We start from the raw sequence: 23,510 nt of genomic DNA on the forward strand, positions 1-23,510 counted from the left end.
AACCCCGGGGCCTATTTCTAAAAAGAAGTAGGCCGACCCTCTTTTAAAAAGTAAACCTAGACCCGGGACCCTTTTTTTTAAAAAAAAAAAGAAAAGAAAAAAAGAAGTAGGCTGGCCCTGTTTTAAAAATACACGAGCCCTATTTTTAAAAAAGAAGTGGGTCGGCCTTGTTTTTGAAAGACTTGGGGCCTGTTTCTAGAAAGAAGTGGGCCGATCCTCTTTTAAAAAGTAAACTCAGGCCCAATTTTTTTTTTTTTGTTTTTTTTGTTTTTTAAGTATAGGAAGTGGCCCGGCCCATTTAAAAAAATAAAACCTTGGCCTAATCCACTCAAAACCCACACGTGTCTTGGACACGTGACAGAGCCCGCATGGCTTGCTTGGGGTCCCCTTAGTTCACACAACCCACTTGGTTGACTCGTACGAGACAACCCTGGCTTGACTCACACCACTCACCCCTAGTTGACTCCCCCTGAGTCAACCTTGTTCCCACTCGCTGGGTTCGGACGAGTCATGCTCATCCCTGAACCCGAACTTGCAAACAGAACTCTAATACCTGGGTATTTGGACCCCTAAATCAAAAACATGACCAGTATTCACAAAATCTCCAAACCACAAAATTTACAAAAAATAATAATAAAATAAAAATAAGAATGAAGAAACTAATATGGTTGAAGGATTAGGATTAGTCCTCCCCTTTGAACACGTCTAGGGTATTCTTCGTGGCCATAGAAGTCGAGGCCTTGAACACAGTTCTGAGGAAGTTTAAGCAAGAGGAGATCTTGAGGGACTAATGGAAGCTAAGAGAGTTGAAGGGTAGGACTTTAGGACGAGAAAAGAGAAGAACAAAGAGGGTGAGAGAAGAAATGAAGACAGAGAGAAGAAAGGAAGATAAAGAGGAGAAAGAGACAAAAAGGATAAGGGAAGAGAGAAACCCTAGGGGTTGCAGAGAAAAAAAAGGGAAGACGGATAGGGTGAAAGAAGAGAGAAGTGGGAGAGTTGCTCGAGAGGGGGAGAGAATGAGAAATGAGAAAATGCAAAAAAATTGGCTTAAGTATGTCAAGCCTTAGGATCGTAGGATTTCCCCACGTGGCATGATATGATCTATCCGATTAGGCCATGTGTGAGAACTCTCCCTGGTCATTCGATCTTTAGCTCCCATCAATGGTCGAGATGATCCCGAGACTGATGACCCCCTTTGATCCCTGCGTACCCACTCACCATTCAACATGTGGAGTCCTTGTCCACTCAGTTTTTTATACGAGAACGGCTGCATATCAGCCGTTGGATCACATCTCCACCAACGACCCAGATCGCTCCACGTCAGTGTTGTCAACATCAAGTGTCCTTGCGTCCTCCCTTGCCGTCCGATCTCTCCATGCATCAACAACTCAGATTGTCCATAGTAGGTGTCATTATGAAGGTTTGCACACTCCTCCGCTCATTGGGCAATGCGTGGCGCTCTCGTTCCCAGATCATTAATACTCCCTGCAGCTCGCTGCAAACCATCAGATCGTCTCCTTTTTAGATGTCTCATATCTTGCCACATCGATATGCCGTGAGCTCCTCCGTTACCCACCGTTTGATCTGAGTATCACCAAATGGTCCAGATCGCTTGTAGCAGGAGTCATTATGAAACCCTACACACTCATTTGCGTGTCGCCACATGGCCACTCAATTCCCCAGCAATCAACACTCAAAGCAATTTCCTACCAACCGTTGGATCTCCCTCCCCTATGAACACCTAGGAATTGAGCCACATGGTTAGATCCTCACTCACACGCCTCCTCCACTCTTAGGCTGACGCGTGGTAGATGGCCTTGATTGGCCTTAAACCAGTCTTTCTCCTAGACCGGTCAATGTCTGACCCGTCCTACCCCCTCCCTAAACTGGTTCTTACCGGTTTTTCTTTTATTTTTATTTTGAATAATTTCTTTTAAACTTCAAAATCTCAGGAAAAAAATCTCAAGAAAAAATAATGACAATTCAGAAAATTTGCAATAATTCCCAAAATGATTTTGGAAGCTAAAATTTGTTTGTGCACTTTAAAAAATTTTAGAAAATTCACAAAAATATTGTTTAGTAAACTTTTGTCTCAGAAAAAATTACAAAAATTCAAAGAATATAACCTTCACTCTTTTGCTTTAATTATCTGCGTGTTATTTGAAAATTTGGGAAAAACATTGAAAAATTATAAAAAAGTTCTTATACTGAGAAAATCGCAAAAAAAAAAAATTCTAAAAACTTAGGAGAAAATTTCAAAATATTTTTGAGACTTGATTTTCATTATTTTTGCTTAATTATCTTTTTTTTTATTTAAAAAAAAATTCAGGAAAATATGAAAAAAATATATATAAAAATCACCAAAAATCCATAAAAATTAGAAAACATGTTTTTGAGGTCCATAAAATTGTTTTCATCCCGAATATGCCCAAAAAAATCGCGTGGGATAGTATTTTCCTACTTAGAAAATTCTACAAAAAATCCTAGGAGTGTATTTTTGTGCTATTTTCTCGATTTTCAGATCCCGATGATTTCAAAGGGAGGCATGAACTCTTCGAAGTATGATATGCTCCAGTTATGAGGGAATACCTATATAGTACCTTCATTTTTCGATTTTTGAAAAGGAGTAATCTTAAAGGCTTATTACATTTAACTTGTGGGATAATTTTCAATTAATCTGGTACCATTCGTAAAAATGGGCACGTAGGGGGTACTAATACCTTCCTCTCGCATAATCGTACTCCCGATCCCGATTTTGGCAACGCAAACCGATTCTACCTTTAAATTGGGTAGTAATCAAGTGTTCTAACCACACTTCAAAAGGTTAGTGACAACTCTATCACCCTTTGTTTTTCCATGAAAATATTCTTTTCAAAAGAGTCCCATTTTTCCCAGTTCGCAGCCACACCCGTGAAGTGAAGTGTTTGGCGGGTCTGGAACATCGCGACAGGTTGACTATAGAAAAGCTAATAAATGATAAGGGCATATTTAGTTGTAGAAAAAAAGTCTTCATTTTTCATTTTATATAGTTTCCTAAATGAAGTACAAAAAAGAAAAAGAAGGAAACTAATTTTTCATCTATACAAGGTTTATATGAAATAAATAAACAGCAATAAATAGTTTTGAAACTGTTTACTTGTACAAGTAGTTTAAATAATTACAAAAATGTCTAACTTTTTCTAATTTTCCAAATTCATATAGAAAAATTTCTAATTTTCCAAATCTATATAGAAAATTTTATAATTTTTCAAATTTGTATAGAAAAATTGGAAAATATCTTTTTTTATTTATTTTTTCCACTTTTTTAAGTCTTTGCATATGAGAACATGGAATTCAAATCTTAGATATTAATTTGGTGGATTAAGTATAAATTTTCTTTTAGATCCACACAAATCTAAATTTAAAACCCAAAATTTTATGATTTTAAATATTACATTATATAATTTTTTCAAAATTGAAAAATAATTTATATTTATTTAATTATTTTAAAATTTAAAATATAAAAATAAAAATAAAATATTTTTTTGCACATTTAAACAAACTCTAAATTTTTTATTTTCTCAATATAAATGTTGAAAAACTAAAAAATAAGCTAAAGTTTTTTGTAAATTTTATGAAAACTAAAAAATAAAAACTAAAAAATATTTTTCACAACTAAACAAAACTCAAAAAAAAAAAAAAGATCAATGTTTAGGTTCCCAATATTTGAGAACTTTTCTAAACATTTGTATGCTACGACTACAATAAATAAGTACAAATATTACTTATAGTGGAAGCATTTGTAGTAAACAAGTGTTGTTTGAGTATTTACTTACCCTAACCCTATGTTTGAGAAAGGTTTCGGATTTGGATTTGTATAGATTTAGGCAAAATGTAATACAAAATTATATTCAATTTTGTCCAAATTCATCTAAATTCAAGTCCAAAGATCAAAATTCATGCTCCTAAATGTAGCATAAGTAGTTATAAAACTCACAAAATATGATTAATAATTATAGTAACATATTATGGTATATTACGTTATATAATAATATAAAAACATTAAAACAACCATTACATTATCATAATATTATATAACAAAATATATTATAGTAATTATCACTTATCATAATTTTAATAATATTGATATAATATTATTATATATAATATTATTTAATAATCTTATTAAATAATAATTATTATAATAATGATAATTGCTACATTAACAATTTCATTAATTAATGAAAGAAATACTTATCTTCTAATGTTACCAAATACTACTTTTAACAAGTAATGTTAGAAAATACCAGCCCTTTGATAGCTTCGAAAGAAAAAGTTAAATTCCCATACATAAAAAATAAGAGCATGAAAATTTATTTTCGTCGCACTTGTTGCTTGTATGGATCCAATACTCATTATGCGTGAATCAAACCATTTATGCCACAACATTGGTGATTGCTTCAAACCATACAATGATGATTGCCTTAGACTATACAATGATTTCCTTAATTGAAAACACAGTTATCCTTTCCAGACTCCTTAAAATCTTCTAACTGCTCCATATAATAAGTTTGCTCTTCAAAGTCACCATTAAGAAATGTTTTTTTAACATCCAATTGTTTTACCTCCAAAATAAACTAAGTTGTTATAGCCAATATAACCCAAATGGAGGTATGTAGGATAGTCGGAGAGAATACCTTATCATAATCTATCCCTTTACTCTAAGAGTACCCATTTGACACTAGTCTGGCCTTGAATTGTTTGTTGTCTCTTTCTAAAATATTATATTTCTTCCTGAATGCTCATTTGCATCCCACTATTTTCCTTTTCGAAGGAAGTTCCACCAACTCCTAAGTCTAATTTTTATACAAAAACTCCACCTCTTCCATCATAGCTTCCATCCACTTATTTATCTATAGATTAAAAACAACATCTTAGAAATAATATAGATCTCCACTACCACTAATTATCGCAAAAGAGACTGTATCCTCACAACCATGTCTCTACGATGCACGGGTAATGCATCTAGGTATATCTATTGGGCTACACCATGGTCATCTAATTGCTATTGATTATGTTGCTCAACTAGGCCAACCTTTGGTTGTCGGTCCTATAGTTTACCAAGCTCCACCTGCACCTCTAGCCTCTTCATGTCAACTTTATTGCCTTGTCCATCTTCTTTGTACCTCAGCATGGATGCCTCATTGAACACCACATCTTTACTCAAAATTACCTTTTTGTCCTTTATGTCCCATAATTTGAACCCTTTAACCCCTTTTCATAGCCAAGGAAAATGCACCTTTTATATTTAGGTCTAGTTTGGATCAAAACTCACTAGGAATGTAGGCGCATACTGAACCACCAAATTATCCTCAATGTAAAGTAGTCTGCCTCTTTACTTGTCCAAAATTCCTCAACCACTTATCATTGATATTAGCAAAAGGTGACTTGTTAATAATATAACAAGCTATGTTGACTTCATTTGCTTTGAAAAAGTCTTGGATGATTCTACATATAATCTCATACTCCTAACTTTGTCAAGTACGGTCATGTCCATCCTTTCAACCATCCCATTTTACTACAGAGTCTAACAAATTATAAAGTGTCTAACAATTCCTTCAAACCTATAAAAATTCATAAAATTATCAAACGTGTACTCCAGGCCATTATCTAACCTAAGACACTTCACTTACTTGCTTCTCAACCTTTGCCTTCCATAGCTTGAACTTAGAGAATGCCTATGGCTTTTCTTTAATGAAGTAAACCCAAATCTTCCTAGAGTAATCATCAATGAAGCTAACAAAATAGTGAGCTCCATTTCTAACTAGTACTCTTTGTATGCCCTCAAACATCATTAATAAACTATGCACTCCTTCAACCATTTTAGCAATTTTCTTTTATAAAGTTCCATCATACCCCACTCACTCATATGTCTCAGGCACATATGCTAGAGTGTAGTGTCAATTGTTTCACTATCAAGTGAAGCAGTTTTTGCGCTACCCACAATTGTACTACCTATTAGCCGATGCAAATTGTTATCAACTTGTTTACCATTCATAACAACCATACAACCCTTTAAAACCTTTAGGATACCACAACCTAGAGTTTTTGAAAGTCTATAAAAAGTCTTCTGTTGACTCTACGAGTCCAATCCAGTTTTGACAATAAAAAATCACTTGGTATTTGATTTGTGCATTGAGTTTGTGAACAGGACCCATATTAAGCATGCACGAAAGGATAACGAGTCATAGAAGCATTAAAGTAAAGCATATATATATATATATATATATATATATATATATATATATATATATATATCTTGGCAAGATCCATGGAACTCAAAGAGTATGAGAATCAAGATGCAAGCGGCAAAGATCAAGCACATCTTGGGAATGGGTACTTAGATCTCATGTATTTATATTTTCGTATGATTTAATTTGAGGCTCAACATAATATAGAAAGACTTTAGGATTCATGCATTTCATGTATATCATTAGGGGACTTTCATGGACTTAGAAACACTTTTAAAATCATTGAAAATATGTTTTATAAAAGACTTAATAAGGAGAGCAAAGCAGAATTTTAACTTAAAAAAGAAATATGCAGAATTTGGGGACTTCGGTTGACTAAACTTCAAGTTCGGTTGGCTGAATAATTTCCTCAGACATCTCAAGAATAAGTTTAGATGTCAGAAGATTTATGGGTGACAAAGAGAATCTGGAAAAAGCACTTGACCTCGGTCATCTAAACTCGACACTTCGATCATCTGAACCTTGACCTTGGTCATCTCACCCTGTGTCCAGGCCATTTTTTCAAAGGTTAACAATGACTTCAATCGTCTGGGCCCTCGGCCTCGGTCGTTTGAACTTGTTGGAAAACTTAAAAATATGATTTTTATTAAGAAAACATGCGAGCTATCTCATGATCCAATAGTTGAGGTCAATTCTAAGGGAAAGATACTATAAATACTTATTATCTAAACCCTAATAGGTATGAAAAACACAAGAAGATCAAAATAAAGTGAATAACACATCTTGTTGAAAAGAAAACTGAGATTCTTGAGCTGATTGTTGCACTTTTGCCTACGCTTTAACTTCTACACATCATCTTAGGGAAAATCTACTCAGAATATCTAAGTGGAACTTAGCTACTCATGTGGTTTTTTCATTCTAGTATTGAGGTTTGATAAATCATATTTTTTATAAGAGTTTAGTTGAATAAAGTTTTTCTTATATAAGTTTATCTACTTGTTGATTTCTGTTGCAGCCAAAAATTGAACGACCTTCACGATCCCTGATCACGACCACCTGAAAAGAGATAAATAAGCAAGGCTTGGAGGACCCGGGGTGTACTCCGGGGGATCGCTCCGATGCCTAAGTTAGGGATTGGCTTGAGAGGTTTTTTATCCAACAGTAAAGTAGAGTTTAGAATGAGATACCTTAACATCTTCTCTGAATCCCAATTTATAGTGATGGAGTTGGACCCAAAGGTAATGTGTCATTTATTAGTGAGTTATGGCGCAAGCGTGAATCGCTCTGGTTGTTATAACGTTGGTGGAGATTGCTCTAGTCATCATGGAGCTGACGTCAATTGGTCTGCCTGAGCAGTTGACTTAGGTGGTAATTGCCCTCATCAATGATGGACTCTAGTCTCCTTTGGACTTTTGGTTTTGTTTATTTGACTTGTAGTGTACCTGTCATAACCCTACTATGCATTTGGTGCATAGGTCATTGTTCAATCAATTAAATAACTTGAACATCCTATTAATTATTATTAGCCATTAAGGTGGAACTCTTCAAGCATTGAAACTGTGGCATCTATTTGTTTTTTTTTTTTTTTTAGAATTATTATTGTGTGATGGAGAAAAAAATCATACCTTGAGAATAGGCACATTGGCTACATAAATCTTGTGCATAGAAACATCAATTGTAGTCGGATTCGCATTAGATACGAAATTACCCAATATCACAAGTTGGGCCCCGGTTATTTGTCCGTCAATTTTCTTACTTGGCCTCTTTACCGTGAGCAAAGTGCCATTAACATGCTTGAACATAATAAACTCGTACCCTTTACTTTTCCGAGTGACCTTGCCAAGAATCACGACGGCTTCTTCGAGGTCACCGTAAGTGGAGAAGAGATTGCGGAGGTTCTTGATGGTAGTGTCCCATCTAAGGCCGTGAATGAAGAGTTTACGCTGAGTAGGATCCCGATTGGTGATGGATAGAATGGCGTCGAGTACGTCTAGGTGTTGGATGGTGGCATTTCGGACGATCTCAATCGAGCCAATGCATCGACCTTCAATTATTTGATGCAGTCATGATCAAGGATTGAAAGAGAAAACCTTTTAAGAAGTTCCCACGAACGGCGCCAACTGTTGCAGCCAAAAATTGAACGACCTTCACGATCCCTGATCACAACCACCTGAAAAGAGATAAATAAGCAAGGCTTGAAGGACCCGGCGTGTACTCCGGGGGATCGCTCCGATGCCTAAATCAGGGATTGGCTTGAGAGGTTTTTTATGGAACGGTAAAGTAGAGTTTAGAATGAGATACCTTAACTTCTTCTCTGAATCCTAATTTATAGTTATGCAGTTGGACCCAAAGGTAATGTGTCATTTATTGGTGAGTTATGGCGCAAGCATGAATTGCTCTGGTTGTTATAACGTTGGCGGAGATTACACTAATCATCATGGAGCTGACGTTAATTGGTCTGCCTGAGCAGTTGACTTAGGTGGTAATTGCCCTCATCAATGATGGACTCTAGTCTCCTCTGGACTTATGGTAAGTGATATATTTGGGGTATATCAATTGTCCCCCCTTCAATTTCGAATTTTTGAAGCTGACTTCCAAAGTTTGAAAGTTGTTGTTGTTGTTGTCGTTTTTTTTTTTTTCGAGCAGCTCTTCTTGAGGCATTTTGGGCTGTTTGTGGTTTCATGAGTCGTGCTATTCTTTTTTGTCGTTTCTGACCTAATGAGTTGTGCTTATATTTTGGGCCGTTTATGGGCCTTACGAGTATTGCTTATTAGTTGGGCCAATTATTCTTTGCTTAATGAGCTGTGCTCATTTTTTGGGCAGTCTTCTGGCCTCACGAGTGTTGCTCGTCAGTTGGGCCGACTCTTCTTTGCCTAATGAGTTGTGCTCATTTTTTGGACAATCTTATGGCCTCACGAGTGTTGCTCGTCAGTTGGGCCAATTCTTCCTTACCTAATGAGCTGCGCTCATTTTTTGGACAGTCTTCTGGCCTCACAAGCATTGCTTGTTATTTGGGTCAATTCTTCCTTATCTAATGAGTCGTGCTCATTTTTTGGGCTATATCTTTAGTAACATTTTGGTAATTTATGATGCCAAGATAGTTGTTAAATTTGACAGGTTCTTGCAGGTTTGATTTCATTGGGGTTAAAGATATGAGTTCTAGTATTTTCAATATTAGTAAGGATTCAAAATCAGTTCGGGATGGATTTGTTTCAAAGGGTTTGGATGTGTATGCACCAAGTGTTCAATCATTTGCGAGAAATGGAACTGCAGGAGAGCGTACAGTGTTATAGATTTCATAGAATATTTTTGTGTTGTCTGTGTCATCTATGGGGTCTATAAACTCAAATTATTCGATTGTATCCTAGTTGATTTGTGAGTCCTATGTTGGATGGGGTTATGAGTGCAGTGGCAGATTGAAGTTTGAGATTGAGATCTGCGAGATGTCTATCATTGATGACAATGATTTTGTTACTATTTATTTTGATTATGGTGTGGATTGTTCAGCTGATTAGGCTCCAAGTGTTTGACAGAATGTCACTAAGGAGCTCGGTTTTGCTGTTTGGGGTTTTCCCGATTGCATTTGCTACAATTGTGCGATTTCAGTGTGCATTGCAATTTTAACTCAAATTTTCAATTGCAATTTCAAATTAACTATTTATAGCACTATTTAGCGTACATGAATGTGCAAGAGTCATTATTGCCAATCCCATGGTGCATTCGGCCAACTCATTGGAATTTCAAATTTTGGTTTTTTTTATTTGACTGGTAGTGTAGCTTTCATAACCCTACTATGCATTTGGTGCATAGGTCATTGTTCAATCAATTAAATAACTTGAACATCCTATTAATTATTATTAGCCATTAAGGCAGAACTCTTCAAGCATTGAAACTATGGCATCTATTTGTTTTTTTTTTTTTTTTTAGAATTATTATTGTGTGATGGAGAAAAAAATCATACCTTGAGAATAGGCACATTGGCTACATAAATCTTGTGCATAGAAACATCAATTGTAGTCGGATTCGCATTAGATACGAAATTTCCCAATATCACAAGTTGGGTCCCGGTTATTTGTCCGTCAATTTTCTTACTTGGCCTCTTTACCGTGAGCAAAGTGCCATTAACATGCTTGAACATAATAAACTCGTACCCTTTACTTTTCCGAGTGACCTTGCCAAGAATCGCGACGGCTTCTTCGAGGTCACCGTAAGTGGAGAAGAGATTGCGGAGGTTCTTGATGGTAGTGTCCCATCTAAGGCCGTGAATGAAGAGTTTACGCTGAGTAGGATCCCGATTGGTGATGGATAGAATGGCGTCGAGTACGTCTAGGTGTTGGATGGCGGCATTTCGGACGATCTCAATCGAGCCAATGCATCGACCTTCAATTATTTGATGCAGTCATGATCAAGGATTGAAAGAGAAAACCTTTTAAGAAGTTCACACAAACGGCGCCAACTGTTGCAGCCAAAAATTGAACGACCTTCACCATCCCTGATCACGACCACCTGAAAAGAGATAAATAAGCAAGGCTTGGAGGACCCGGCGTGTACTCCGGGGGATCGCTCTGATGCTTAAATCAGGGATTGGCTTGAGAGGTTTTTTATGCAATGGTAAAGTAGAGTTTAGAATGAGATACCTTAACTTCTTCTCTGAATCCCCATTTATAGTGATGGAGTTGGACCCAAAGGTAATGTGTCATTTATTGGTGAGTTATGGCGCAAGCATGAATCACTCTGGTTGTTATAACGTTGGCGGAGATTGCTCTAGTCATCATGGAGCTGACGTCAATTGGTTTGCCTGAGCAGTTGACTTAGGTGGTAATTGCCCTCATCAATGATGGACTCTAGTCTCCTCTAGACTTATGGTAAGTGATATATTTGGGATATATCAATATCCATTTTTCATAGAGTATATCATTGCAAAATCTATTTTTGAATTCTTGTTAAGAAGTTAATCTTGTGTGTGCATATAGCAAATCATTTCATTAAGAATTTTGCCACTTGAGAAGAGCTTTTGGTATTAATTAAACACTTTTGATTCAAGTGAGATTTCATTCAAAGAGTTGATATTTTCAATATAACAATCCTACTAATTTGAAGATCATTATATTTGTAATTATATATATATATATATATATGGTATCATCATCTTAGAGATACATATACATATACATCAAGTCAAATATTACCTAGATCATGTTGAGATTGAAATCTTATTGAGGTTAACATATTTCGTGAAATAGTTTTTACAAAGTGGGTGTAACATCTTTGCAGTCTGCAAAATTATTTTTATATTCAAAGATCTAACCTAAGATCTCCAAAGCATTGTTTTATACAAACATTTTTGGGAGAATTGATAAAAAGGGATTTGTGTGTTAAAGCATATCATACATAAACAATTATGTCATTTCATACATTCCGAGCTTCAGATTATATCATATGTTAATGTATTAGGAATTTGAATTGTACTCACAAGCTTTTGTTTGGAAGCATTTTTGAGTTTTTTTTACAGATTTTATTATATACACAGTTCGGTGTGTGAATCGGTGTTTGAGGAGAGAGTTGTATCTCTTGTAAGCAGCGAGTGAGGAGGAAGTGTACCTCTTGTAAGCAGTGGATTGTGAGGGAAGTTCCATCTCAATTTAAGGAGCAGGTATTTTAGTGAAATCCTTGAGTGGTTGCTCAAGGCGAGGACGTAGGCCGAGTTGGCTGAACCTCATAAAAACCGCGTTTGTTTTCTCTCTTCCCTTTACTTTTTACTTTTAGCACTACATTTCAACTGCTCATATTGCATGTATAGGTTGAATAACATTGCGCACTATTAATTGGGAAATAAGAACTCGTGGGTAAAAACACAAGTAGGGAGTAAGTGGTAAAAAGTTTCAAAATATTTTTAAAATACCCAATTCACCCCCCCCTCTTGGGATTACACCTAATTCAACATTTGGTATCAGAGTGGGTATACATAGACTGAATAGTTTATTTGTAAAAAGATCACATGGCACATATAGGTGTAACTCCATTCGGTGAGGGACACTCATCCACTAGACCACCCATTTTTTGTGGTGTAAACTACACCTATTGAAAAAGTAGGTTGAGCATATATCTATTGAACGTAGATTGGAAGGTTTGGAAAATAGTGACTAAGGGTAATCATATTCCCCTAAAAGTAATTGATAAGACCAATGTACCTAAAACTAAAGATGAATATATAGAAGAAGACTAGAAATCAGTACAAATCAATGCTACTGCCATGAACTTGCTTTTCTATGCATTAGACGTAAATGAATTTAATAGGGTAATGACATGTAACTCAGCTAAAGAAATTTGGGAAAAATTAGAAGTTACATATAAAGGTACTAAGGAAGTCAAGGATAGTAGGATTGACATGCTCACCAGTGAATATGAAGCATTTAAAATTACAGTTGATGAATCTATACAATCCATGTACACTAGATTCACACATATCATCAATTCCTTGAATGCACTTGGAAAGACTTACCCTACTTATGAGTTTATTAGGAAAATACTCAAGGGATTACCTCCAGTGTGGGAAGCGAAAGCTACGACAATAGCATAAGGGAGAAATCTCAAGGAGATGTCAGTGGACGAACTTATTGGACCGCTCATCACCTATGAGTTGGCAATAAACGAGAGGAAGATTGAACAAAGCAAAGCAAAGATGGTCATTGCACTTTAGGCATCATCAAGCTATTCAAGTGAAGGAAGTGATTCAAAAATGGATGATGACATGGCCTTGCTAACAAGGAAGTTCGGGAAGTTCTAGAAGAAGAACAAGAAGTTCAACAGAAAATTCTGGAACTCTAAATCGAAAAGAGGAGAACCTAGCATGAAGAAAAAGAAGGAGGATCCACCAACATGCTACAACTGCTGAGAGGTTGGACACATCAAGTCAGAGTGTCCTAAACTAGTGAAAGCCTCAAAGAAAAAAAAGAAGGCGCTGAAAGTCAACTGGGATACACACAACACTAGTTGTTCAAAATCTGAATCCAACGACAACGAGGTTGCCAATCTGTGTCTAATGACACATGATGACCTTGAGATACAATCATTATTTTCATCATCTTCGTATTATTCTAGTGAGTCTGAAAATGAAAATGACTTGATTTCATATGATGAACTGAAACAAGAATACCTATACTCTATTAAAATGCTTGAGGAGAAAACAAAGAAAATCTCTGAGTTGAAAAGAAAAGTCACAGAACTTTCAAATTTGTTTGAACGCCAAAATGAATCTCATGCATCTTTCATAAAAGATAAAGATTTAAAAATTGAGGAGTTAGAAAAGGATTTGAAAGATAAATCTAAAATTATTTGTCAATTTACTGAGGGACAAAAAAATTTTGAAAAGTTCCTAGGATCTCAAAGAAATTCCCTAGAAAAGGAAGGGCTTGGCTTCAATGGAAAGGAAAATCTAAAGAATAGACATCTTTACATGGTTTATTTTACAAAAGAGTCAAAGTCATATGTTCCAACTAAGAATTATTATTGAAATACTACATGCTTTAAATGTAGAAGGTTGGGTCACATACAATTCGACTTTCTTTTCAAAAATAAAGATGTAAAAATTAAGAAAGTATGGAAGGTCAAAGGTCAATTTAGCACTAACCCTCCTAAACCCAAGAAAATCTGGGTACCAAAGCTAGTTGTTTGATTGTGTCTTGCAGATATGCTTAAGATCAGCATCCTCAAGAGATAAATGGTATATGGATAGCGGATACTCAAGTCACATGACTGGGGATAAAGCGAAGTTCACTTCCATCACACCCAAGGATGAAGGGTTTGTTACTTTTGGAGATAATGCTAAGGGAAGGACCACAAGTATAGGTAAAGTCGGTAATGATTCCTCACTCATTATAGATGATGTTTTATTGGTTAAAAGTTTAAAACACAACTTATTGAGCATAAGCCAACTGTGTGATAAAGGTTACAAAGTGTCTTTTCAACATGACAAGTGCATAGTTGAACACAAAACTGATAATAAGATATTGTTCACGGCTGAACGTCATGAAAACGTATATACCACAAGCTTAGATAACCTAACTTCACAGAGGGTGACATGCTTATCTTCTATGAACAAAATTAGCTGGATTTGGCATAGGAGACTAGGACACGCTAATATGGATTTAATCTCAAAACTAGTTAAGAAAAAATTAGTTAAGGGGCTGCCTAAGACTAAATTTGTGAAAGATAAAATCTGTGATGCATGCCAACTAGGAAAACAAGCAAAAACAAGCTTTAAGAAGAAGAAAGAAATCTCCACTACTAGGCCACTCCAAATGCTACACTTAGACTTATTTGGTCCTAACCTAATTCAGAGCTTAGGAGGAAAATCATACGCCTTTGTCATATTTGATGATTTTTCAAGATATACATGGGTACAATTCTTAGGCCACAAAGATGAAGCAAGTGAAAAATTCATAAACCTGTGCAACAAAATCCAAAATAAAAAGGGATATACAATCACTAAAATTAGAAGTGATAGGGGTAGAAAATTCAAAAAGCAGGGCATGGAAGACTATTGTAATTCATTAGAAATTGCCCATAATTTTTAGCTCCTAGAACACCACAATAGAACGGTGTAGTTGAAAGGAAAAATAAGTCTATATAAGAGATGGCCAGAACTATGCTTAACGAACATAAATTACCTAGGTACTTCTGGGCTGAGGTAGTGAATACCGCCTGCTATGTGCTAAATAGAGTTCTAATTAGACCATTACTTAATAAGACTCCGTACGAATTATGGAATGGCCATAGACCAAACATATCATATTTTCATGTCTTTGGATGTAAATGTTTTGTGCTTAGAGACAATGAACACTTAGGAAAGTTTGATGTGAAATCTAATGAAGGCATCTTCCTAGGGTGTGCATTAGATAGTAAAGCCTATAGATTATATAACAAACGAACATTGATGGTCATAGAATCTATTCATGTTGTGTTCGATGAGTCAAATCCCTTCTCCGAAAGAGCTAATGAAGATGAAATTGAGATAAACAAAGAACTTGAGAAACTATCCATTGAGAACGATTCAGAAAAGATAAATGAACTTAAAGAACCATCCGTTGAAACTGATCAAACTAAAAATGAGGTTAATGAACAACCTAGAGAATGGAAATATATAAAGAATCATCCCATAGATCAAATAATAGGTGAACCATTACGTGGATAGGAATATGATTAGTCATTTTGCATTTCTATCTTAAGAAGAACCTAAGAATGTGAGTGAAGCCATAGAGGATGAATCTTGGGTGTTGTCCATGTAAGAAGAGTTAAATCAGTTTGAGAGGAATAAAGTATGAACACTAGTTCCTATGCCTGAGGATAAATCAATCATTGGAACCAAATGGATATATAAGAATAAGAAAGATGAACATGGAATAGTTGTGAGAAATAAGGCTAGATTAGTAGTTTAGGGATATAATCAAGAAGAAGGTATTGATTTTGAAGAAACATTTGCACCTGTAGCTAGAATGGAAGTCATTCGAATGCTTTTAGCATATGCAGCTTTTAAAGATTTCAAGCTATATCAAATGGACATCAAAAGTGCATTTTTAAATGGTTACATAAATGAAGAAGTGTATGTAGAACAACCCCCAGGCTTTGAAAACCATAAGAATCCAAATCACGTGTATAGATTGACGAAAGCCTTGTATGGTTTAAAACAAGCTCCTGGAGCTTGGTATGAAAGGTTAAGTGGCTTTCTATTAGAAAATGGATTTATAGGAGGAAAGATAGATACAACCCTGTTCATAAAGTCTAAGAAAGATGATATTCTCCTAGTTCAAGTATATGTAGATGACATCATATTTGGAGCCACAAATAAAGAATTGTGTAATGAATTTTCTTATACAATACAAAATGAATTTGAGATGAGCATGATGGGTGAACTAAATTTCTTCTTAGGACTTCAGATCAAATAAGCAAAACATGGAATATTTATAAATCAATCAAAGTATATTATAGACCTACTCAAAAAGTTTAATATGGAAGATAGAAAAATACTAGGTACACCTATGAGCACTTCATTGAAATTACACAAAGATGAACAAGGTATACTAGTAGATGTCAAACTTTATCATGGAATGATTGGTAGCTTATTATACCTGACTGCCAATAGACCTGATATAATGTTTAGCGTATGTTGGTGCGCAAGATTTCAGTCTGCGCCAAAAGAGTCATATTTTTTAGCCGTTAAACAAATACTTAAATACCTGATAGGAACCATGGAAATTGGATTATGGTATCCTAAGTACACATCTTTTGAGATTCTTAACTACTTAGATGCTGATTTTGTGGGTAGCAAAGTGGATAGGAAGAGCACTAGTGGTACTTGTCATTTCTTAGAAAATTCCTTAGTCTCTTGGTTTTCCAAGAACCAAAATTCAATTGCTTTTTCCACAGCTGAGGCTGAATACATAGTGATAGGTAGTTGTTGTGCTCAAATGCTTTACATGAAAAAACAACTGAAGGATTTTGGATCAAGTAATGAAACAATCCCTATTAGATGCGATAATACGAGTGCAATAAATATTTCAAAGAATCCGATATTACATTCACAAACTAAGCACATAGAAATATGACATCACTTTTTTCATGACCATGTACAAGAAGGGGATGTGACACTAGAGTTTGTATGCACGGATGAACAATGGATAGATATATTCACAAAACCACTTGCGGAGGATAGGTTTATTCAAATTAGGCATGAATTAGGTCTCATGCATAGTCGAGAGGTTGCCTAAAATTATGTTAGATGATATAATTCAGGGGGAGCAACATCACGTACGATGTAATCACATGGTATCATATTAATCAAAATTTTGGTATTGCATTAATCAACAATTAGTATAAAAAATTCGAGATGACATATAATCAACATTTGGTATTCTCATGTAATCTTTGAAATGTATGCGTTATCAAGGGGGATAGTTGATTTCAAAAAGCATGAGAAGGATTTTTTTTTTTATCTAATGGTTGAACACGTTTAAACCTTAAAATTTCTAAGGAGAGAAGAACATAAGGGTATGTCAACTCATAGTTTATTATTTTACACCTTTTTGTTGATGTCAAAATGGGGAGAAAATGGAAAATTGGGAGCAAAAATAATATAGAAATCAGGAGAAAAAGCATAAATAAGAATTGGGGAGAAATATTAGGAGCAAAAAGAACAAAAACTGTTGGCAAAACTAATTGTACAAAAGGGGGAAAAGTATAATAACAAAAATTGTTGAAACATCATGAGCATATTGTCATTCATTGAATATTTGATGCACTAATTGAGGGGGAGCCTTGTTAGGCATAACCCGTTATATATTCTTTTTTACTCGTGTATTTGTCATCATAAAAAAGGGGGAGATTATTGACTCTATGAGTCCAATCCGGTTTTGACAATGACAAATCACTTGGTATTTGATCTGTGCATTGAGTTTGTGAACAAGACCCATATTAAGGATGCATGGAAGGATAACGAGTCATGAAAGTATTAAAGTAAAGCATATATATCTTGGCAAGATCCATAGGACTCAAAGAGTACGAGAATAAAGATGCAAGCGGCAAAGTTCAAGCACATCTTGGAATTGGGTACTTAGATCTCATGAATTTATATTTTCGTATGATTTAATTTGAGGCTCAACATAATATAGAAAGACTTTAGGATTCATGCATTTCATGTATATCATTAGGGGACTTTCATGGATTTTGAAACATTTTTAATATCATGGAAAATATGTTTTATAAAAGACCCAAGAAGGAGAGCAAAGCAGAATTTTAACATAGAAAAGAAATATGCAGAATTTGGGGACTTCGGTTGACTAAACTTCAAGTTTGGTTGGCTGAATAATTTCCTTAGACGTCAGAAGAATAAGTTGAGACGTTAGAAGATTTATGGGTGACAAGCAGAATCTGGCAGAAGCACCTTAGATGACTGAACCTTGACCTCGGTTATCTGAACTCGACACTTCGGTCATCTGAACCTTGACCTCGGTCGTCTGACCCTATGTCCAGGCTATTTTTTCAAAGGTTAACAATGACTTCAGTCGTCTGGGCCCTTGGCCTCGGTTGTCTGAACTTGCTGGAAAAGTTAAAAATATGATTTTTATTGAGCAAACACGCGAGCTATCTCATGATCCAATGGTTGAGATCAATTCTAAGGGTAAGACACTATAAATACTAATTATCTAAACCCTAGTAGGTATGAAAAACACAAGAAGATCAACGTAAAGCGAAGAACACATCTTGTTGAAAAGAAAATTGAGATTCTTGAGCTGATTGTTGTACATTTGCCTATGCTCTAGCTTCTACACATCATCTTAGGGAAAATCTACTCAGAATATCTAAGTGGAACTTAACTACTCATCTCGTTCTTTCATTCTAGTATTGAGGTTTGATAAATCATATTTTTTTATAAGAGTTAGTTGAATAAAATTTTTCTTATATAAACCGATCTACTTGTTGATATCCATTTTTCATAGAGTATATCATTGCAAAATCTATTTTTGAATTCTTGTTAAGAAGTTAATCTTGTGTGTGCATATAGCAAATCATTTCATTAAGAATTTTGCCACTTGAGAAGAGCTTTTGGTATTGATTAAACACTTTTGATTCAAGTGAGATTTCATTCAAAGAGTTGATATTTTCAATATAACAAGCCTACTAATTTGAAGATCATTTATGTTTGTAACTATATATATATATTGAAGGATATTTTCAGAAAATCATATAGTAAGAGTGTTGATCCTTGGTATCATCATCTTAGAGATACATATACATATACATCAAGTCAAATATTACCTAGACCACATTGAGATTGAAATATTATTGAGGTTGACATATTTCATGAAATAGTTTTTACAAAGTGGGTGTAGCATCTTTGCAATCTACAAAGTTATTTTTATATTCAAAGATCTAACCTAAGATCTCCAAAGCATTGTTTTATACAAACATTTTTGGGAGAATTGATAAAAAGGGATTTGTGTGTTAAAGCATGTCATAAATAAACGATTATAACGTTTCATACATTCTGAGCTTCAGATTATATCATATGTTAATATATTAGGAATTTGAATTGTACTCACAAGCTTTTGTTTGGAAGCATTTTTGAGTGTTTTTACAGATTTTATTGTATACACGGTTCGGTGTGTGAACCGGTGTTTGAGAAGAGAGTTGTATCTCTTCTAAGCAACGGTTGAGGAGGAAGTTGTACCTCTTGAAAGTTGCGGATTGTAAGGGAAGCTCTGTCCCAATTTAAGGAGTAGGGATTTTAGTGAAATCCTTGAGTGGTTGCTCAAGGCGAGGACGTTGGACAAGTTGGCTTAACCTCGTAAAAGTTGCGTTTGTCTTCTCTCTTTCCTTTACTTTTTACTTTCAACACTACATTTCAACTGCTCATATTGCATGTATAGGTTGAATAACATTGCACACTATTAATTAGGAAATAAGAACTCCTTTCTAAATATACAAGTAGGGAGTAAGTGGTAAAAAGATTCAAAAAATTTTTAAAATACCTAATTCAACCCCCCCCCCCTTCTTGGGATTACACCTAATTTAACATCTTCTCCAAGTAACCAAGAGAAAGAAGGTTCTTCTTCAATTCTGAAACATGTCTAAAATTTTGTAATTTTCTAATAATTCTATATATCAAACATTCTAACTCTCACAATACTAGCACCAATTATAATAGAAGGATGATTATCCCTAAGAACTACTAACCCACCATCACATTCCTTGTAAGTATCAAACCACTCCCTATAAAGATAATAATAAAAGGAGCAACCAAAATCCATAGTCCAAGTATCTAAAAAAATTTGTTACTTGAAGCAACCAATAAGAGTTTTTCATTGTTTGAACTATTTACTACCATACTTGCAGAGCTTGATAGTCGATCTTTCTTATCTTCCTTTTTCTTCCAAAAAAAAAAAAAACAATCCTGCTTATAGTGCCTCTTTTGTTTGCACTTGAAGCATTCAGTGTTCTTGGCCCTTGATATAGACTTCAATCTACCATTTTACACGTAGTACCTCGAACCAGTAAATAAAGGAATAAATTAATAAAAGAGAAGGATGGAAAATTTAGGAAAAAAGGGGCAGCATGGCCTCGTCAACAAATCCCAGTTTTTGTCGACAAGAGCCCTTCTAGGGATTGTTGATGAAGTTCGGGTCCTCTTCGACGAAGAGATCCCAAGAGTTTGGAATAAATTCAAGTTTCAGGTTTGTCGACGAATGCCCTTCTGCGGTTCGTCGACGAAGACTCCATTTCGTTGAAGAATGTGACCGGATCAAAGACTTAAAGGTGAAACAAGATTTGATATTTTAGAAAAATAAATATCTTTCTCTCTTTCTTTCTCTCTCTCTCTAGAACCACGAACCAGACTCTCTCTCCTCGATTTTTTTGTCGATCGTCGCTAAACTCAACGATCAGAAGTTACCACTAAGGTCTAGGAGCAGTTCTCTACATATCTAGTGGAGTGGATTATTGATCCAAACATTTCAAGCCCCACTCCCAAAAGTTAGGGTTTCGGCCTTTTGGGGCGTTTTTCAAGAAAACGGGTGAGGGGATTATATTATGTCAACCATGTTTATGAGTTCTAACCAAATGGAATGTTAAAATAGTTTTTATATATATAGTTACGAATTTTCTAGGGTTGCCAAGCCTAGGGTTCGGTTAACCGACTTTATTTCTGAAACCAATCGTGTAAATTTAAATATGATATTTTTAAAGTATAGTATCAGACTTTCTGAACATTTTCACCAGTTGGGAAATCGTTATTTCAAACCATAGGCTTTTTTTAAAACCAACCAAAGATGGTAGGGTTGATTATCTCCATTTTCCCCGTCTTTAGCTATATATCTATAATTAGTAAAATAACAACCTAGAGATATTCATACCCCAATTTTAGCAACGATATTTACTTTCTTAAGCAGATGATTTATTTATGAGTTACAAGATGAAAAGTTGTGTGGCATGAGTATAGTTTTTAATTGGCATTAAATGATTAGGTTTTATGTAATAATGAAATGTAACGGCTATATGCCGAGATATGAGATATGATGGCTAAATGCCAAGTTTATGAAATGTCGATTTTTACCGAGCCAGTTTATGACAGATATGATATGCCGATTTTTTCTGAGTCAGTATCTAGTAGATATTTTCAAAGAATTAGGTATAGCTTATGTCCTATACAGTTTTATGAAATGAATCATGATTACAACTTTATACGATGTAAATTGTCATATATGATAATAAAGCCCTGTTGTTATGATCTCACGGTAAGAGCACGGTACCATAGCTCTATGTATGTAGGGGTGCAACCACACGTCTCAGATAGAGTGTGGATATGGGAAAGGCGATTGGTGGCCTGGGTAAAGTACTCCCTAATGTAGAAATTTCAGGGCTCCATTCGATGCAGTGATTTCGGATGACTCTGCCTTCGGGCATAAGGTAGGCACCATTGTACTACTATTATATTTGGCTTAGCTATAGTCGGCCAACTATATGCTAGGTCTAGCTTCTGAGCCACACAACCCATCATAGGGGGAAGCATGTCGCATGTGTATGTGATAACATGAGGATGCTAGTCCTACAGACCAGGTTGTATCTTCTAGGCATATATGGACATATTTACTATAGAAAGGGCTATATTGAGCCAGTAGTATGTATTTTCATATTTACAGAGTAATACATATTTTAAAATGCCAATTAAATGTATTTAAATGTTAGTAGTATATGTACACACGAAATCTCATGCTAGCCACACACTAATGATAATATAATCCATCTTACTGAGAGGTGTCTCACCCTAGCATACAAATGTGTTTTAGGTCCTCCAAGGAATCGAGCCTAGCGTTCTGCCCAGCTGAGTTTAGATAGAAAACAGTCCTTGCCAGAGCTAGTGAGATATTAGATAGTGTCTGTCTCTTTTGGGGATTGTAATAGCAGATTATGTTTTTTTAGTTATGTATGGATGTATATGGGAAACAGTTAGAAACTCTGGTAAGCATTAGATGACGTATGTATTTCCACTATGTGTGTTTATACAGATTAGTGTGGAACACCCATTTTTATCTTGTTTGGGCAGGTTGTATATGTATGGTATCAAAGAGATATATGTTATGTATGTTTAGTAGCACTCCAAGCCCACCTAGAGGGTCGAGACACTACAAGTGGTATCAGAGCCTAGGTTGTTAGGTTCTGCAGACTAAGTCAGATGGTTTTACCAGAGTATAGGTGTCAGAGTAGGACAAGGATGGGAATGGGTATGATAGGACTTTCAAGTTTTGCTTCGTAAGCCTAGAGGTAGAAATCCATTGGCGGACTTCTGTGTTTTTCTATATCAGTCGACGAGTTCAGAAAATCACAGCAATCCATTGACAATTTTGTTTTCGAGTGGAGGGGCAGAACTTGAGTTAGAATGAGGGAATTAGGTTGACAGAGTACGTGGTCATTAGGGACGTTGGTTTATTAAGATGAGTCTTATAGTATTGTAGTTATAACGGATATGTAAGGTACCAAGATTCCAAACAATTTTCTCAATTGTCTCTTCAGGATGGAATCCAGGGATAACATTGCTAATGCTGAAGGTAGTAGCAGTGAGGGGGCTGACCATGAGGCTAGTAGTGACTCCACAGTGGTATTGCGGCACTTCGCCCAACAACTTATGGCTAAAGTTGTTCAAACTTCTAGGGGGTAGGACTGTCCCACAATTGAGTTGGAAGGTTCTATCGATCAGTTTACCCATTTGAAACCACCTACCTTTGCAGGGACTACAGACCCGATCTGAGTAGAGAATTGAATTCGGGAGATCGAGAAGATCTTGGCGGTTCTACGTTGCACAGATGAGCAGAAGGTGATCTATGCGACTTGTAAGTTGACAGGCGAGGCGTAGAGATGGTGGGAATCAGTGAGGATGTTGGAGGAGCAGAGGCCAACACTAGTGGTAATGACATGGAGCTATTTCAGAGAGGTGTTTTTTGAGCAGTACTTTCCAGCCTCTATCAGGAACGCGAAGATGGAGGAATTCATGAACCCTACTCAGGATCAGCTGATGGTTTAGCAATACACCGCTAGATTCATGGAGTTATCATGTTTTGCTTCTTTTATGGTATCGTATAAGGAGAGGAAGGCCTAGAAGTTTGAAAGGGGTTTGAAGAAGGAGATCCTAAAGCAGGTAGCGATACTATAGATTCAGGATTTTGCTACGCTAGCGAATAACGCCACCGTGGCAGAGGAGAGCCTGTAGGGGGATTTAGAGGTTCAGATTCT

The 23,510-nt window shown here is 35.6% G+C and overlaps 1 protein-coding gene across 1 annotated transcript; it reads right to left on the bottom strand.

The window, feature by feature from the left end:
* Positions 1–1,438: 1,438 nt before the first annotated feature.
* LOC131162194 (UBP1-associated protein 2C-like) lies at positions 1,439–22,986 on the bottom strand. The gene is made up of 4 exons (XM_058118441.1): positions 22,758–22,986; positions 10,323–10,610; positions 7,987–8,274; positions 1,439–1,584 (listed from the first exon to the last, which is right to left on the bottom strand). The coding sequence occupies exons 1-4, from the start codon at positions 22,984–22,986 to the stop codon at positions 1,439–1,441; spliced, it is 951 nt and encodes a 316-aa protein (XP_057974424.1).
* Positions 22,987–23,510: the final 524 nt, after the last annotated feature.

This window comes from Malania oleifera, chromosome 1 (genome assembly GCF_029873635.1).
Source record: "Malania oleifera isolate guangnan ecotype guangnan chromosome 1, ASM2987363v1, whole genome shotgun sequence".
NCBI classification, from domain to species: domain Eukaryota; kingdom Viridiplantae; phylum Streptophyta; class Magnoliopsida; order Santalales; family Ximeniaceae; genus Malania; species Malania oleifera.

What these genes read in the sequence shown, in the direction of transcription:
- LOC131162194 (XM_058118441.1), bottom strand. Translation starts at nt 22,986, where the DNA reads ATGGGTAAACTGATCGATAGAACCTTCCAACTCAATTGTGGGACAGTC. An exon ending in GCTCACGGTAAAGAGGCCAA is followed by an intron (nt 8,275 to 10,322) that starts GTAAGAAAATTG and finishes AAATAATTGAAG; the next exon opens with GTCGATGCATTGGCTCGATT. An exon ending in GCTCACGGTAAAGAGGCCAA is followed by an intron (nt 1,585 to 7,986) that starts GTAAGAAAATTG and finishes GGTGATACTCAG; the next exon opens with ATCAAACGGTGGGTAACGGA.